At 49.3% G+C, this 16,895-nt stretch overlaps 5 protein-coding genes across 5 annotated transcripts; 2 read left to right on the forward strand and 3 right to left on the reverse strand.

Annotated features, from left to right (window-relative positions):
- Nucleotides 1-3,998: 3,998 nt before the first annotated feature.
- Nucleotides 3,999-5,041, forward strand: TGAM01_v208430 (Ras-like C3 botulinum toxin substrate 1; the record flags this gene model as incomplete). The annotated part of the gene is made up of 6 exons (XM_024550326.1): nucleotides 3,999-4,028; nucleotides 4,104-4,136; nucleotides 4,204-4,262; nucleotides 4,342-4,522; nucleotides 4,597-4,844; nucleotides 4,978-5,041. 6 exons carry the CDS (start codon nucleotides 3,999-4,001, stop codon nucleotides 5,039-5,041), a joined length of 615 nt encoding a protein of 204 aa, XP_024404934.1.
- A 1,197-nt stretch (nucleotides 5,042-6,238) lies between these two features.
- Nucleotides 6,239-7,302, reverse strand: TGAM01_v208431 (hypothetical protein; the record flags this gene model as incomplete). The annotated part of the gene is made up of 2 exons (XM_018810204.1): nucleotides 6,239-6,443; nucleotides 6,512-7,302. The coding sequence occupies 2 exons, from the start codon at nucleotides 7,300-7,302 to the stop codon at nucleotides 6,239-6,241; spliced, it is 996 nt and encodes a 331-aa protein (XP_018656581.1).
- A 2,646-nt stretch (nucleotides 7,303-9,948) lies between these two features.
- On the forward strand, nucleotides 9,949-11,842 carry TGAM01_v208432 (major facilitator superfamily transporter; the record flags this gene model as incomplete). Its single annotated transcript, XM_024550327.1, has 7 exons — nucleotides 9,949-10,101; nucleotides 10,157-10,214; nucleotides 10,297-10,583; nucleotides 10,675-11,097; nucleotides 11,240-11,451; nucleotides 11,528-11,699; nucleotides 11,759-11,842. The coding sequence occupies 7 exons, from the start codon at nucleotides 9,949-9,951 to the stop codon at nucleotides 11,840-11,842; spliced, it is 1,389 nt and encodes a 462-aa protein (XP_024404935.1).
- Nucleotides 11,843-12,277: 435 nt separating this feature from the next.
- On the reverse strand, nucleotides 12,278-14,877 carry TGAM01_v208433 (hypothetical protein; the record flags this gene model as incomplete). Its single annotated transcript, XM_018810206.1, has 3 exons — nucleotides 12,278-14,560; nucleotides 14,635-14,723; nucleotides 14,799-14,877. 3 exons carry the CDS (start codon nucleotides 14,875-14,877, stop codon nucleotides 12,278-12,280), a joined length of 2,451 nt encoding a protein of 816 aa, XP_018656583.1.
- Nucleotides 14,878-15,436: 559 nt separating this feature from the next.
- TGAM01_v208434 (hypothetical protein) lies at nucleotides 15,437-16,572 on the reverse strand (the record flags this gene model as incomplete). Its single annotated transcript, XM_018810207.2, has 5 exons — nucleotides 15,437-15,618; nucleotides 15,716-15,821; nucleotides 15,902-15,947; nucleotides 16,042-16,219; nucleotides 16,323-16,572. The coding sequence occupies 5 exons, from the start codon at nucleotides 16,570-16,572 to the stop codon at nucleotides 15,437-15,439; spliced, it is 762 nt and encodes a 253-aa protein (XP_018656584.2).
- Between the last annotated feature and the right edge of the window lie 323 nt (nucleotides 16,573-16,895).

Raw genomic sequence — 16,895 nt, forward strand, 5'->3', positions numbered from 1 at the left:
TTCATTCCCTTTTAATGGCAAGAAGAAATTTAATTGCGTGGTATCTTCTTAATTATTATCTAGTATATGAGTTAGCAGTCTTCGGGCAAGATCTGGGAGAAGAGTGGCTGGTCTGTGACGATGCTGAGGCGCGGCGTTACCCGGCGATGCAGATTTCCACCGAGCTGTCAACTTTCCGTCATCGTCATTATCGTAAGCGTAGAGTGTTGCAGCCTTCCTCAGGGTTGATCAAGTTTGTTATTTGTTCGCGGTAGGCCGTGCTGAATATACTCGTCGGACGTGCGCTCTTACACAGAGCATGGAGATTTTGGATAATGGCGGCGCAAGAGATTGACAGACGAATTAGCGAGTGGATCTAGGCTAAGATATTAGTTGTACTTACAGTATAGATTGAATGGCCATACATGGGTAAGGTATGTCAAATATTGGATCCATCAATCGAAAAAAGGCCAGATCGAGCTGCAGCTGCGTATTATTCGCAACATAGACGTGTGAGGGCTGATGGCTAAGTAACGTCACGCTACTCGAGGTTTGCCGGCTCGAAAAGGAAAAAATGACAACATGGGTAGGTTATGGTAGCTTTTTTTGTCAAATAAGGTGATTCATCATACTATATCATCTATTAGAGGAACATCCATGGATGGTGTTTCTTTCTGCCATTGGCGGTGTATTGGGATTAGAATCCGTAGTAGGCGCCACGGTGTATTATTGCTGCGTACTCCAGATTCAATGACTGCTTGTCTTGAATGCTGCCTCGCTATGCTCAGCTTCGCTATACTCAGCCTTGACTTGCATTACCTTCATCCTCTGTGTCGTGCATCTCTTTGTTTATTCTCTTTCGAAGCATTGAATCCAAACTCCCACCATATCCATGGAAGTTACAGATTAACTGATTCTACCAACATGCAGCCTGCAGTAGGATATGATGCCAACAGTTTTAACCGACTATCTCTCCAGCATGAATTAATACATGTTCTATATAACTTGATTGAATTTCTCCAGCTGTATTCGATAGTTTCCCAAGACTCATACTCGATACTAACGCTATTGGCTACTAGAGGGACCGCAACTCTATGGATCATACCGCGATCATCACACAATGTGCTTGGAGAAGACCGATGAACGAAACAATCCAAGATAATTTACACGTCGAAACAACCCAGAACCTCAAACAGACTGGATTGTTGAGATGTATCAGTTAGCGAAAGGCTTGGTAAATGGGATACCACCGCGGTTGATATCGACAACCATGACCCTTCTGCGAGAAAAGCGCACACAGCTACTAGCAAACGAGATTCTCTCCTCTACATTTGAGCCACTTATATTACTTTTACCTTCTGGTGAAGCCACGTTTACACAGAAGCTGCATGTTTCGTTGATGTGCGACAAACAACTTGTTTCCGTGGCTTTACAATGGCGGCTAATGCATTGTCCGCCAATGTCAACCGCCAATGCCTATAAGAATACCGAGACCTAGGAGCAGACCGTAAAGCCTCATGAAAGGAATGAAGTTGGATTAGAACTTTCTGCTTTTAGATAAAGAAATCTGGGGGGAACTAAGTAGATTTCCTGATGCAGATGCTCATATTACCAGAAAACCTCTAGCGGAGGATCGCGCATGGAATCGCGGCACGCGCATTCCGTGCGAGGGATTCCCATTTCGAAGAGAGAAATGAAAAGATGGCGGCTACTGGAGTGGAAACGTGCAGACTTGCCCCCCTTCCTGGCGTAACGCCAAGCTACGTCAAAGTTTGGTGGGATGCGGCGATTTGTTTCAGATGGCAACAAAGCCGTTACAGGTGATATCTAGAGCAGCGGATGTCGCGCGAGAGTCGAAAGCTTTGCACCATGCGCTTAGCACGCTGGTTAAGCGCACAGGACAAGCAAGGTAGATAGTGGTCTAGCATTAGAACTGAGCGAAAACATGTTGCTGTTGCTGCTCGTGCGCAAATGGTGTCAAGGTCTGGAAAACTTGCCGTCTCTCCCAAAGCGTTTACCTGTGGATGCCATCTTGTGACGACTCAGTAGACGCCTAGCACTTTTGCTAGTGACTGGAGATAATGTGGAAGCTTCCTCATTCCCAGGGCAACGTCGAACTTGGTGGTGGCAGCAGGTTGCCGCCTTCGAGAAGCACTGTCATCCCTAACAAGAAGAAAAGGAGGATAGAAGCAGCGGCAAGAGGCAGCGCTGCTGCTCTCCATCGCCATGGCGGTGTCGCTGCCTCGTGCACTCGCCCGCATGTCAGCAGCTACAGCACTTCGTATTGTCGGGAAGCTGCTGTTGCTAAACCCTACGGTGGGAGCTAGGACTGAATGCTACAGTAGCAAGCAACTCCATCTCCATCCGCCTATTCTTAGGCCCAGGACGTTGAATGAGTCGAGTTCAAGAGCCAGTTTTGGCACAGAGCGCCTTGACCGGTTTCGACACTAGGCAGACGCCGGGCTTTGTTCCAGATTGGACACCCGTTTGCAGAGGCCAGCCACCTCTAGTGTGGTATGTAGCAGGATCAATTGAATTTCAATCAGCAATATCGAGCTCGTGGCAGTCCTACTAGAGCTCTTCTGCTGCCACTGACATCCATGCGCAAGCAGAACAAAGCCTCACAGCCTGGCAGTCTCCATTTACACAAAAGAGCTGCAATACAGGCCCTTGCCTCTGCCCTTGCCAATGTGCATCTCGGGTCAGGCGACTTGACCTGGACTTTTGCCGTGAGCGAGAAGTGAGCAGGGTACGTACCGTGCATGGGGTGGTGCCTTTTTCGGCCCTCGCCTCCTCCCTCGCCTTTCTCTCCTCCCCCCACATCCAGCCACAGCACGCATGAACCTCATCTTTTGTCACCAAAACCGAGCCAGCAACAAGCAGTAAGCAGCCAGAGTCTGCCAGACGGAACTTTGCATCTTCCAGCTCAGTGCTGAATTCCCCAAAATCAACCAAAACCAAGTCTGGGCTCGACCAGCCCCAATTAGACGGTGAGCCCGCCTCCTCTCTCTCTCTTCTCTCTTTTCTGTCTCTCTATCAGCAATCAAATGAAATCACATCAAATCTCCTTTGACCACCCAAACAAGGCGCGGGCGGCTCCTTGCGCCTCGCCTCACAGCTACACGGCACAAGGAAGCCTTGATTCTGTTTCCCCTTCCCCTCTTCATTGCCGTCTTTTGCTTTCATCATCATCACCATCGTCTTCCTTATATCCATCCGAATCTGCATCTGCATCTGCATCTACAGCCTCTGATTCGTCTCCCGCCATCCACACTCTCTGGTCCGGTATCACAACGCCTTACGAGCCTTCCCTTGCATCTCGTGTAGGTGCCGCCATCTGATTTGTGCTGCTTAAAAGCCCCCCAAAATCCCTTGCAGACGAAACGCGTTCATCCATAGAGACGGGGCCTATCAAGTCGTCGCCTCCCCCTCGATTCTGTCTCCACCAGCTCCAGCGGCGCTAGCAGATACATCATCCAACAGGGTACGTGTAACGCAAGTGGCAGGTATCTTTCTATCTTTGCCTCCTAAGCCTCTCCTAGCAAGCTCCTACAGTAGCAAGCCCCGAGCCACGGACTAGCACAGGATCGAGTTAGCCGGCGGGTGTCTCTTTTGCCTGCTGCGAAGCTGCTTGATATCCATCGCCCTTTTGATTGCCCGGCCTCTTGCAGCTTCACCTCCTGCGGCTGAACCCCGTTTCCTCTGACGTTGATGCAGCCTTGAAACCCTCTCCAGACCGAGGCGCCGCCATCACCATCTCCCATCTCCGATTTCCGCTTCTCATCTGCAGCCATTCGTCCATCTCCCTTTTGTCGTCGTGATTCTCTCTCCTGTCTGTTTCTCCTCGCTATCTTCCAAGCGCAAAGCCCCTCGTTCGCTCCGTCCTCCACCGACTTGTCGCCTCTCGATTGCAACCAACCCCTCCGCCGCATCAGATATCATACCATTACCGCCGTCGCTAACCATTCAGGATTCATCACAGAACCGTTATCGAACATACTGCTTAATCTTTAGACGCAATGGCGCAAGCTGGAGTTCAGTCGTTGAAGGTAACCGCGCTTTCTCCTTTTCCCCTCCGCCGTTGGATTTTTTCTTCTTTTACTGACGTCTCCTATCTCCTTTAGTGTGTCGTGACTGGTGACGGTGCCGTTGGCAAGGTTTGTACCATCCTCAGATTTCCATTTCTTCAGCTGGATCTGTATCGGCTAACTTTCGACTTTTCAGACCTGTCTGCTCATCTCGTACACGACCAATGCCTTCCCCGGAGAGTATATCCCGACAGTGTCAGTCTCTCATTCCGCGTCGGAAAAGAAGGGGAGGAATCACTATGATTGGAATCAGCTGTTGACTTTTGTTTATTAGGTTTGACAACTACTCTGCTAGCGTCATTGTTGATGGCAAACCCATCAGTCTGGGTCTTTGGGATACGGCAGGCCAGGAAGATTATGACAGACTCCGGCCCTTGTCCTATCCCCAGACTGATGTCTTCCTCATCTGCTTCTCCGTCGTGAGCCCGCCATCGTACGACAACGTTGCCGCAAAGGTACGAGTCGCGCTCTCTCTTTTGAATCATCGCCGTTTAGATAAGAAACACGAAGCATCTGACCTTTTGAATAGTGGCTTCCTGAGATCACTCATCACTCTTCCGGAACTCCCATCATCCTGGTTGGCACCAAGATCGATCTTCGAGACGACCCTGGCACCCGCGCTGCCCTGACCAAGCAGCACATGGAGCCTGTCCGATACGAGAACGTGCTCAACTACGTCAAGGATGTCAACAAGGCGAACAAGATTATTTACAAATACATTGAGTGCTCTGCCCTGACGCAGCGAAATCTCAAGAGTGTCTTTGACGAGGCTATTCGGTAAGCATTGCCAGTCCTGCCTTAGCTTTTCACCATTCCTTCCCCCCCCCCCCCTCTATTGTTACTTTTAGCATCGGCCTGTCTCTTCTTATCTTCTACCGGCTGCTGACTTTTGATCTCTTCTCTCCTCCAGTGCGGTCCTGAACCCAACCCCTCAGGCCTCCAAGGCCAAGAAGTCCAAGTGTTCTATCCTTTAAATGAATCTACGATGTCAGTTCGTTTGCCATCTTTAGCATCTCGTGCAGCGAAGACGTCTTAGCATTTGTTTCCAACGAACGATTTACAATCTCGAGCCGCCGCCGCCTCACGAATCTTTTTCTTTTCCATTTTGAGTCACCTAGAATGGTGTGCATTACAGAAGCTTCCTCACTGGGCCATTTTTCGATGAATTTAGACCGAAAGTGCATTTAATGGAGGATGGAGGAGCAGATTACGAGGATGGAGAAGAGGACCGGGGCTCTAAAAAGGAGATTTCTTTTTCTTTGTTTTTGTGTTTTTTAATGAACATGGCTGTCCTGTGTCTTGAGATTCCCCCCATTTTCTCGGTACTGTTGATAGAGTTTGCAGCAAGCCAGAAAATGACATTTGTTAACAGGACGGCGACGATTCTGATGCCATCTTGATGGTTCTAGAAGCTGGAGGATGAAAAGCAGCAAGAGAGAAAAAAAGAGCAAAGAACAAAAAAACAGTACAAACCCCATGGCGTCTGGTAAATTCTTAACGATTGTTTCTGTCTGCATTGCTTCTGTCATTCCCTCCATAGACTTGAAAACGCAATCTTAAAAGCCTTTCTTTTCGCCCCTTTAAACTGTCTTGAATGTTCTTTACCATGTTGGCTTGCTCTAGCATGGGGTAGACGATATGTGCATAATATATTGTGCCGATACGTGTAATGCTGGTATATGAAGATGGCTTTGGCGAATTATACAAGTGTTTCAAAGAGTATGAGGAGCATTATGGATGTGAAGAACCAAGCTCCGTCCCATTCTATTGAGGGGTATCTCTCTTCTTGCTATTTTTGTTTTCTATCTCCTGTCCACGCTGCATACCATATCCCTATATCCAGCTGTTTTGTGGTTATGCATAACAATTCCCATCCCCCACCCCCCTCTCCAATGTGTTCAAAATCCAGCATATATCAATGACAGATTCTCCACAGATATGTTGTGTTTAGATTGCTTGCCGTCTGCCCGATTTCTTCTGCATGTGCGGGTAAAGGACAAACAGCCAAGTAAAGATATTATTGACAGAAAGACAAGTTTATATGATCAAATCCCAATATAAAAAAGGAACAAAGAAAAAGAAGAAGTAAACGCGCAAGAAAATCGCCTGGAGAATAAATGGCCGGGCTGAGGGTAATGTCCATAAATGATTTCAGCAAGAACGAATTCTTATTAACTTCGGAAACCAGGGAGACGGGCAAGACGGCTAGGATGGATGTCCATTCGGGCGTTTCCTCCATTGCCCTGGTTCTCTTCCTTGGCAACCTTTTCCTTCTCGATGCGCTTCGCTCGGTTCTCATCGAGTTTCTTGTTCTTCTCCATGATCTTGCCCTGACGGCCTTGGCTCTTTCCACCACCTCCGGCGCTGTAGGTGTGACTGTTAGCATTTATCCCTTTTCATACGCTTCGCAATTCATCTTTTTTTTTTTTCCGGTCAAGACTTACGTCAACTCGACATTGATTCTTCTCGGTTCAGACACGCCATCCTCAAACATGGAGTGGTGGAACTTGTCCAGGCAGGTCCTCTGATGCGCGGGCGATGAAAACTCGACAAAGGCAATGCCTCGGCACATCTTAGGATCTTCCTTCTTGGTCAAGCAGCGCACGGCAACCGGCTTCAGGGAGGCAAAATGCGCGGTGATGGTTGCGGCGGTGGCAGTGTAAGGCAGGTTGCCGACGAAGACAATGTTACGGCCCGGCTTGGTTGCTGTCGAGGCGTCGAGGTCGATGGCATCTTCGCCTTGTGGTACGTCTTTGGAAGCCGAGGTTTCGGGCTGAGGCTGGGCTTCTTTTTCAGCCTTCTTTTTCTCTTTCTTCTCTTTCTTCTCCTTCTTCTCCTTCTTCTCCTTCTTTGCATCGCCATTTGTCTTGGCTTCGGGCTGGGTCACAGTAGGCTCAGCAACCTGCGCACCACCCTCGCCGCTTTCATCGGTGTCCACGTCTTCAGGAAGATCCTGAATGTTCTTGCGCTCGTCCTTCTTCTCTTTTCGAGTCTTGTTGTTGTACTTTGACTTGTCCTTTTTGGGCTTCTTCGCCTCTCGCTCTTCCTTTGCCTCCTTCTTCTTCTCCTTCTTCTCCTTCTTTTCTCTCTTCTCCTTAACGTCCTCTTTATGCTTCTTCAAGCTGCTCGATGATGCGGCATCGTCGTCAGTGCGCTTGCGCTTCTTGTCGATAGACACGTCGACGGGATTGGAGTCCTCGGCTGAGGAGGCGGCGGTGGCTCGCTTGGACTTCATTGTGATGGAATTTTTCTTTTTCTTTTTCTTTTTCAAGTCAAAAGACTGAATGAAACTGCAGAAATAATTCGCTATTTGTGATTATGCGGAATGGACAAGAAAAAGCAGCCAGAAATCTGCGTAGTTTTGTTAGATTGCGACGCTCAAACTGCCACTGATAAGATTGGGAAAAAAAAAATCTCCAATGGCTCTTATCGCGCCTACTCAGGCCGCTCCCATTTTTTTCAGAGGTGGGGCAAGACACTTCGCGTTTGCATCGGCGCTAGTGCTAGCATCTTGTATTTTCCGCTTTGGTGCCGCCCGCCACAAACGTTATTGCAAGTTTAAAAGCAGTATTGGCTCCGTTGGCATTTGGCTGTTCGGTATAAGTGAGGATGAGACAATGGTGGTGAAGTTTGGATCGTATTAGTTTCTAGTCAAAGCGCCTTGGCATGAACTGAATGAAATACGTGATCAGAAAAAGAGTAAGCACTGGTTTGCTCTTTTTTTAGTTGCGTACTCTTAAGCGAGCAGCGCATTAGGTAATGGGCATGAGCCGCATAATGCTTTCTCACGTCCCTAGAATCATCTGCACCTTATGGAGGCTCATATTACCCAACATGCGCTGTAATTGGCCCTTGGCTTCGCTTCTCTGTTACACCGCATCGATCGACGCATCCCGCTTGCCCTGTTTGTCTCTCAGAAGCAGGAACAGCTTTACGCCATGCACGTAAGCCTACAATGGGCGGTTTAAGAGATCTTGCCCAAGAAGAGGGACGAAAATATCTTGGGGGAGAAAAATATCTTGTGGTGCCCCAACTACTGGATATTTTCTAGTTCAGTTACTCTCAAATGTACGGATATGGCTGTTTTGATTTTCTTGGGCTATTCATCCTGCTACTCGAGCCCAATTCCACAGCGAAGTGTGCAAATCAATGCAGGCATCTGCTAGAGGCATAGAATCGGAATGCTCTGGATCAACAGATAAGGTTTATCGATCTCCAGAAGTAGCCACATCGTAGTATCTACTACTACTACTAGTTATACGTGATAAAGGAAAAACGTAGGTACTACTGCAGCTGCTCTTGAGGCAAGATATACCCTACAAGTTGGCAACTGCCATCGGACGCTTCAATGTATACTCCCCTGCTCGGCAAACCGGTTGAACCATCTCCTGCATCGGAAGGAGCATCTCGAAAGAGACGGTCACGCAGATACAGCCCCTCACTGGCTCTATTGGCCGAATTGCCGAGCCTGGTCACGTCATCATCAGGCTGCCCATCACATCTTCCTCCACAGAAAGTGATGAGAACAAGACACGCTCGCTTCTTTCCGTGCCGGCATGCGGGGAAACTGTTATCTTTCCATTCTTGGAGCAACAAGCAGGAAGCAGCGCCGCAATCGCAGAGCCATAGCCGAGATCTGGACGGAACTTGCCATGTCAGTAGTGTTGAGAGGCTGCCTGTGGCTTCCTTAGCATCATCACCACAAGTAGGTAAGGCGCGTCCAGCTCTTACCCCGCAAATTACAGGGAGGGGCGCCAAAAAAGCCAATCCACTGCCCTGAATTGGGGGCGGCCTAGGCCCTAGATTGAATTTAGAACCAAGATCCTCTCTGCTCACGCCATGTGATGGGCCAGCTTTCGTGTGGAGAAGATGGGGAAAACGGGGAGATGGTTAATCGCATTGTCTCTTCCTCCCTCTCCCAGCCCACGGTTAATCTTGGGTGATTCTTATTCGTCATGCCATCGGGTCAATTCTCTGGCCATCGCTGGCATAACCTTCTGCGCGCCCAGTCTCTCTTTGGTTACGAGTCAGTTGCTGGGCTAGCTAGTCATTCCATCGGTAGTTTTTTTTGATATCACCTCTGGAGGCTGTCCTAACTAGCCTTATAGCTGCGAACCCCAAACTTGGAGAGATGATCGGCATCGTTTACGTACTGCCTAGTGGCACTGCAATTCCCGGTTGATAACCTATTCCCGGCTCTGGTCGGCTCCAAAATGCAAAAGCAAGAGAAAGAAGATGGTCGCTCCACCGAACAAAGATCGAGCAAGAAGCTTGACGCCAGCAGATTGCAAAATGTTGGGCAAATACCGAGACCAGGTGCCAGGCGAACCAGGATTGTCGCTCCACGCAAGGTCAAAAGTAATCATTCGGTTCATACCTACTTCTGCATCCGTACTAACCTGCCCATCTTGTGGAGAAGACTGTGAATAGAATGCATCATCGTGGGTCTTTCTCCAGAGTAGCGAGACCCTCCCCCAGCTTCCCCCAGCTTGCTAAGTATATGCCAGCCACAAGTATCGCCATTCATGACCATGGCAGAATGCAGCAAGGAGAGCCACGGCAACAACGCAGCACAAGGGTCAGCTCGAAAAGCATGGGCCCTTGACCGGAATCTTCTTTTTGGGGCCTTGTACAGGTGCTACTCTGGCCATTTATCTTCTAACTGTCCCCCCCTCATCTGAGACAAGGTCTCATTATCTTCCTTCGGATGTAACCTTCTTACCTACCACCAATTTTCGTCTTCTATTCTTCTTCTCCAACCTTTTTTTCTGCAAGAAAACGCAACATCTGCGTTCTTGACTACTAGGAGCCTTTGCATCCTTCCTTTCCCCTTATTTCCTTGGTTTAGTCTTCAGGGTTACACCTGGACGCGCGACGCGCAATGGAGGTCAACAACCCTACCTCTGAAAAAGTCGAGGTTGAGCAGCTTCAAGATGTGGCAAAGAATGATCTCGAGACCTCGGGGGTAGAGACGGGATCTGACCGTGCTGTTGGGTCTTTCGTTGATGTTGACGAGAAGAAAGTCTTGCGCAAGGTACCCATCTTCTAATCCCCGGCAGCAGACATCAAGCTAACTCAAAACTTTGTAGATGGACATGAGACTCATCCCCATGCTCGCGGCGTTGTATCTCCTTTCGTTCCTCGATCGTAAGTATCCATTCTCCAGTGCAGTTCACATTCTCTTCTACAATTGTAGTTCAATATGTCCCATCTAACTCGTTGTACCCAGGGGGAAATATTGGCAATGCCAAGATCGAAGGCCTTCAAGAAGACCTCAACATGACGCCGGGCCAATACAACTGGTGTCTCACTGTCTTCTTTTTCACCTACGCAGCCTTTGAGGTTCCTAGCAATCTGCTGCTAAAAAAGTTGCGCCCCAGCCGGTGGCTGCCATTAATAATGGTTTGCTGGGGGATTGTAATGACGCTCATGGGCCTTGTCCAGAGTTTCCAAGGCCTGGTAGTGGCTCGGTTATTTCTAGGAGTAACAGAAGCTGGTTTGTTTCCAGGAGTTGCTGTATGTCCTCTTGTCTTTAACCGTCTTCCCATTGCTTACAGTATAACCATGCCATTTTCTTCTTTCTGAGCTGACACACGCCCTCGTGTAGTACTATCTTACCTTGTGGTATTGCCGCCATGAGATCCAGTTTCGTCAAGCACTCTTCTTCTCTGCCGCATCTGTAGCCGGCGCCTTTAGCGGCCTTCTCGCCTTCGGTATCAGCAAAATGGACGGCGTTGGCGGCCTTGCTGGATGGCGTTGGATCTTCATCCTTGAAGGAATCGCAACCGTGCTTGTTGCCGCCTCGGCCTTTTTCTTGCTGTTCGATTTTCCCGAGACAGCCTCGTTTCTCACCGAAGAAGAACGTGCCTTTGTCATCCATCGGCTCAAGTACCAGGGCCAGGTCCAACTATTGGCTGATGGCACGGCGAATCAGGCCCAAGTTGCACAGGCTGAAGAGTTTCAATGGAAGTACGTTTGGCAGGCTTTTACAGATTGGCAAATCTGGGTCAACATTTTCGTCTACTGGAGCGTAAGTCTATCTCTGCTCGTATTTTTCCTCCGTGTCACCCCCTTGTGCGTATACCGTTGAATTTTTACTACGCTTTGCGCAATGCCAAGCTCTTCATTGAGTATATATGCTTGGTGCTAATACCTTCAATTGAACAATCTAGATCGTCTGTCCTCTCTACGGCATCTCTCTCTTCCTTCCCAGCATTATCAAATCTCTCCACTATACCTCAAGCACTGCCCAATTAATGACTGTGCCCATCTACGTCGTCGCCGCCATCCTCGCCGTCATCACCGCATGGTTCTCCGATAGAGTCGGCAAGCGCAGCCCCTTCATCATTGGCTTCTTGTTCATGATGATACTCGGCTACGGCATGTAAGTCTACGTCTCTCTAGCTTTCGCCCCCCATAACTATTGCCAAGAAAACATCAAGCTAATATCATCGAACTAGGTGTATCGGTTCATCCAATCCCAAAGTCGTCTACGGAGGCATCTTCCTTGTCGCCTGTGCTATTTACCCTTCATTCCCCGGTAACATCACCTGGTTGTGCAACAACTTGTCCGGATCCTACAAGCGCAGCGCCGGCATGGCCATTCAAATTGGAGTTGGAAACCTTGGAGGGGTAAGTCGGCACGCGAGAGATATTCTGTATACGCATTGCTAATTCTTCTTTCAACCAAGCCATGGCATCCAACTTCTACCGTCAAGTCGATAACCCTCGGTACATACTGGGGCATGGCTTGGAGCTGGGATTCATCTCCATAGGCATCGTCGCAAGCGTCATCTTGATCGTTAGCTACCACACCATCAACAAGAAGCGCGAACAGAAGCTTGCCAATGGAGAGGCGGCTCACTATACACCGCAAGAGCTATCAGAGATGGGAGACAGGGCTGTCACGTTCCGTTACATGTTTTAGGCTTCAACCATGATGAATCATATGCGAACAGTAGCTAGCTTAGACGCAAACAAGGGGATTGCAATAATCTAAATCAGCCTTGTATTTTCTATCATGACCCATTCGACGAGTCTTCCATGCATGAGGACTAGAATTATAAATGATGAACTAACAAACAAGATAATGACCACACTATTTCATCATGCCTGTAATAAAATAACAAATTAAGATGGTGGCTCCTGCAATGTACACCCACAGTCTTGTAAGCCGCCCAGTACCATGGCTAAATTCAACTCATCAGGGCCTAGCTGGTGAGAGCGACGAGCAAAGTCATCACACAAAGGTACGGTGTCAGCTTTGAATCACTGCTGACGAGTGCGACTCTAGGGGGCGATGGCTCCATTTCTGTACTATTGGGTTGCATAGAGGAGTGGTCTGGCTTGGGCCTCGAAGTGGTAAGCCCTGTATGTGTCACAGAGGTGCTTGATCCGACGTGGTGATGTCCTGCATTGGCCGTAGACTTCGCTGTCGAGTTGCTGCCAGCACTCGATTGAGTGGCGGAAGCATGACCGCTCTCTTTGCTCACCAAGCCCTCCGTGAGGATCCTAGACAGTGTGACAGCGGGCGGAGCATTTTCCCAGAGAGTTGTGAGTATCGTTTCCGCGCTCTGACCACCAGGGCGAATGATTTTGATCATGGCAGAACCCAGTGGCTCATTTTGTTGATTATCACCAATGGGCAACGCGTCTTTCACCATATTAAAAGGTATTGTCCTTGGAGGATGTACTGTGGTCCGCTTGCCATCAATTTTGCATGAGGTGGTCGGTGATCCATTCTCTTTCGCTGGACCAGTCGTACATGAAGTGTGGTTGCTTGTGGCAGTTGGCCAGAGGGTTATCTCAGAAGGCTCAGTCGTCTTGCCAGTGGGTTTGCCAGTGGGTTTCCCATCTGCATCTTGTACAGCTAGATCGTTTGCCTGGCTAACCGGTACTGGCACTGGTACCGGTGCTATCTGACTCTCTTGCCCGTATGATGATGGGTCGTCTACCTTTGTTCCCTGATTTTCCTGTGGAGGTGGCTCTGTATTTGATTCGGGCAGGCTGGCTTCAGAGCCGGAAGTTTCGCCGGCTGGAGACTGCCCACTTCCTCCCGATGATGCATACTTTGGAGGAGCACTACCCGAATCATCATTTAAATCATCACCCGATGCCTCGCCAGTTTGGTATGACGGAGGTGAAGGTGAGGGCAGAGGCAAGGGCTTATGGTGAATGGTGGATAGAGGCTCTGGCTCCATCAAACTGGTGGGTGTTGGGGAAGTTGAGCAAGACGGAGACGATGCCTGAGCAGCATGTGTAGGTCCCGTAGGCTGAGGTACTTGGGATCCTAGGATTGGATCGACTGACACATCAGCAACGTATGTGGTTGAGCAAGGGCTTGATGCGGGAGCTGGCGTTGGGGTTGCAGGCACGGGTGCAGGTGCAGGTATGCCATCAACATCGGAGGTAGCCGAGACATCAGGTTTGTCATCATCGTTTGGTTGACCGGAAGCCTCCTGAGTAGGGCTGGGAGATGGAAGAGGTTGGCTGTGATCTTCAGTGTCTTCGGGATCAGAGCCTCCAGCATCACCGGAAGCGGTGGAGCATGGGGTTTCAGACGACGGAGAGCTTGGGTCATCTCCATTTGGAGGTGTTGGTGAAGGCGCAGGATTTCCATGCTCCCCAAGTTCTGTTGATTGTGGAGGAGCGTGCTCATCGCCAGTGTGCTCATCGCCAGGAGCCTGAGCATCACCAGGAGCGTGGTCATCACCAGCAGCCTGGATGTTTGATGGAATCGAGCCAGGCGGACATGAAGATGTAGCACTTGGGTCAGCAGACGGAGAGTTCGGGTCGCCTCCGTTCAGAGGTGTTGCCGAAGGCGTAGAGGTTGCTGCAGGATCGCCATGCTCTCCAAATTCTGTTGATTGTGGAGGAGCGTGCTCATCACCAGTGTGTTCATCGCCAGGAGCTTGAACGTCTGATGGTGTTGAGTCAGGAGGACATGATGATGTAGCATTTGGATCAGCAGGCTCCGGCGTGGTCGGTGTCTGCTCAGCGGGAGAAGATGAAATAGTGGGTTTCTCATTGCCGTTGGCGCTGCCATTGCTACCGTCGCCTTCTCCTTCACCTTCTCCATTCTCAGGATCAGGGGTTGGTGGCGATGGCGATGGCGGAGTAGGAGACGGAGTATCAGGGGGAGATGAAGCAGGAGATGAAGAGGAAGAGAGAGATGGAGACGAGGTAGGCGGGGGAAGTGATACGGTGACGAGACCATCAGACCCAGAGTTGCATTTCAGGTCCAGGGAGATGTCAAAGGAGAGAGTCAAATGCTCAGTGTTTTTCAGAGAGGTGTCATCACTTGGCGTGCTGTATGCAGCAGGCAGTGACGGGGTAGGATGATATGGAGGCTTCTCCAGGTCAATGTGCTGGACTTCAACGGGAAACAATGGTCCAATGCCCAAGCCCAGGTTGGAACATGCCAGGACAACGTGGGATACGGCCGGACCGTAGGTATCTTGGGGGCATGAGCTGATGAGGCATTGGAAGAGAGACTGCAACAGATAGACGTTAGTGAATGCCGAGACAGATGTGCAGAGAGCTGGGATTTGGGATTGGGCAAACCGACATTGGTCCGGAGCTTGTCTGCACAAATGGTCTTAAGGTTGAGAGATCCGTTTGCGTTTCTGATGCTTGAAGCACAGTCGACGGCGCACTCTGTCCATAACTTCAGGTCAGTAACAAGGAGATGCCAGGAATCCCAAAGTACTGCAAGCATGAATCGTCACTTACGAGGTGCTGCATCCTCGGCCGCTGCGATGCCAATAGAGAGGCAAGCGATCGAGACAACGGCAACCGAAGAGGCTCGCATGTTGACAGATGAACAAACTGAGACGAAAGGCAGCGCGGAAGAGAGGAAAAAATGGTTTGTCGCAATTAACGATAGTCACCAAAAAGGGGGATCCAAAAAAGGGCTTGAGAATGCGTTCCAAAAAAGAGCGTTGTGGCGAGGCTTTGGTAGCAAACGATGGAAGATGAAGAGGAGAAAAGAAGAGAGAGGGGGGAGAGGAAAGAAAAGGAAAACAAGACTGGCAAATCGCTTGCCGAGAGACGAGCGGCGAAGGAAAGAAAGAGCGTCGCTTGTTAGTGTTTTGATGACGCAACAAGAGGAACTGGAGGAAGGAGCAGAGATGGGGGAACTTTTGGTATTAGCTGCTGATTACGGTCACGACCAAGATGAATGAGCGACGGGAATAATTAGCATCTCAGCGAAGAATCCAATTGGCGAATGCAAATCCATTTGTCTAGATGTCTAAGTAACTCCATTACACCTGGGTTGAAAAAAAAGGCAGCTATTAGGTAGGTAGAAATTAGGGCGTGATGCAAATGAAAGCGAGCTGAGCTAAAGGCAAGGATATCAGCGCGTCCCATTAGTAGAAGAGCAAGTCAAGCGGCTTCTTCTCGTCGCCATATCGGTCCTTGAACTCCTTCCTCGCAAGAAATCGTGCAAGAGGCATCACGGTGTCCTTCATGTCCATGACGCCCCTCTTCTTCTGGTCAATGTGCGAGGCATCGACGACCAGGCGCTGTAGTTTATCCAGCGATAATGAGCCTGCCCAACCCATTGATGTCAGCACATTTTGTTGAACAAGTTAAAGTGATTGTCATTGGCGTTGCATGCGCCATGGGCAGACGGGTAGAAAACTCACCATTGTCGATAAGCTCCATGAGACGCGCAGGTGTGCCGACGCCGACGCCAATCTTTTTGTTCTTGAGCAGAGTGACTTGTTCCTCGACTTTCATGTGTTTTGCAAACTGAGCGAAGGGAAAAAAAGGAGAATCAGTATATAAAAAGCATTAAAATAGATATTCAGAGAGATCCCAAATATACTCACCAGCTTCGCAACTAAACTGTCCTTGCCTGAAAATTTTCGTAGAGCTCTATAACATTCATGTTAGAAGAGATGATTCCATTGATGCAAAAGAGAGAGAAAAAGAAAGGCATAATCGGTTGACAAGATTATTGCCTCCTTACCTGGTAAGATCCGCGGCTCTCAGGCCGGCACCAGCAACAACGATGGTGTGAGGCATGCCATTCTTCTTCTGCGCCCTACTCAAGCTCTCAGGGTGCTCTGAAAATTCCTCCAGGAAAGCTGGCAAGTTGTCTAATGATCTGGTTTTCTGCCATGAGGTGGTGTCCTTGATAGAAGCGGCTACAGCCCATCTCAGTTAGCAGTCGAAAGAATAACATGTGAATGAAACGCCATTTCCCCTTCTTCTTTCAAGGTGAATATTTGTATGACGGGTGTGAATTACCTGACAAGGCCAAATCCGATAGCTCAACAGGGCTCAAATCAGTGCCGAATCTCGCCAATTTCTGCACGTGGTAGTCGGCCAGCAACTGGCTGTCCATCTTGGCGAAGAGAGTGTTGAGGCCAAGCTCAGCGTCAAGATTTTCATCTTCTACGGCGTGCTTGGATTTTCTCTTCTTGGTCTTTTTGGCTGGAGCCGGATCTTCCGCGGCTCTCTTCTTTGAAATCGACATTTTTGCTTTCTCCTCTGACATTTTGTAATAACAGCGGAGCGGATAGAGGTCTGCTTGTGATGTTTTTTTCTGGGCTTATAGTGGAACTTGGCCAAGGTGAGAATTTTTGCAGGACGGTTTGTACAGTATTTTAGATGTGGCTTGCACGGTAGATTCGCCGGCGAGGTTGCAGGAGACGTACTGTGCGCATACTGTATGTCACCGAGCGCCATCTGATGCATCCGACGCGCATTGCATTCATTTGGTATGCCGTTTTTGATAGGCAAAGTATTTCCTCCCCTTGAATAAACGAAGTCTTCTTGCATGCGCGTAAAGTAATTGACTGCATCACAAACAAGGCAATA

Source organism: Trichoderma gamsii (assembly GCF_001481775.2).
Source record: "Trichoderma gamsii strain T6085 chromosome Unknown Scaffold_35.2, whole genome shotgun sequence".
In the NCBI taxonomy this organism is placed as follows: Eukaryota; Fungi; Ascomycota; class Sordariomycetes; order Hypocreales; family Hypocreaceae; genus Trichoderma; species Trichoderma gamsii.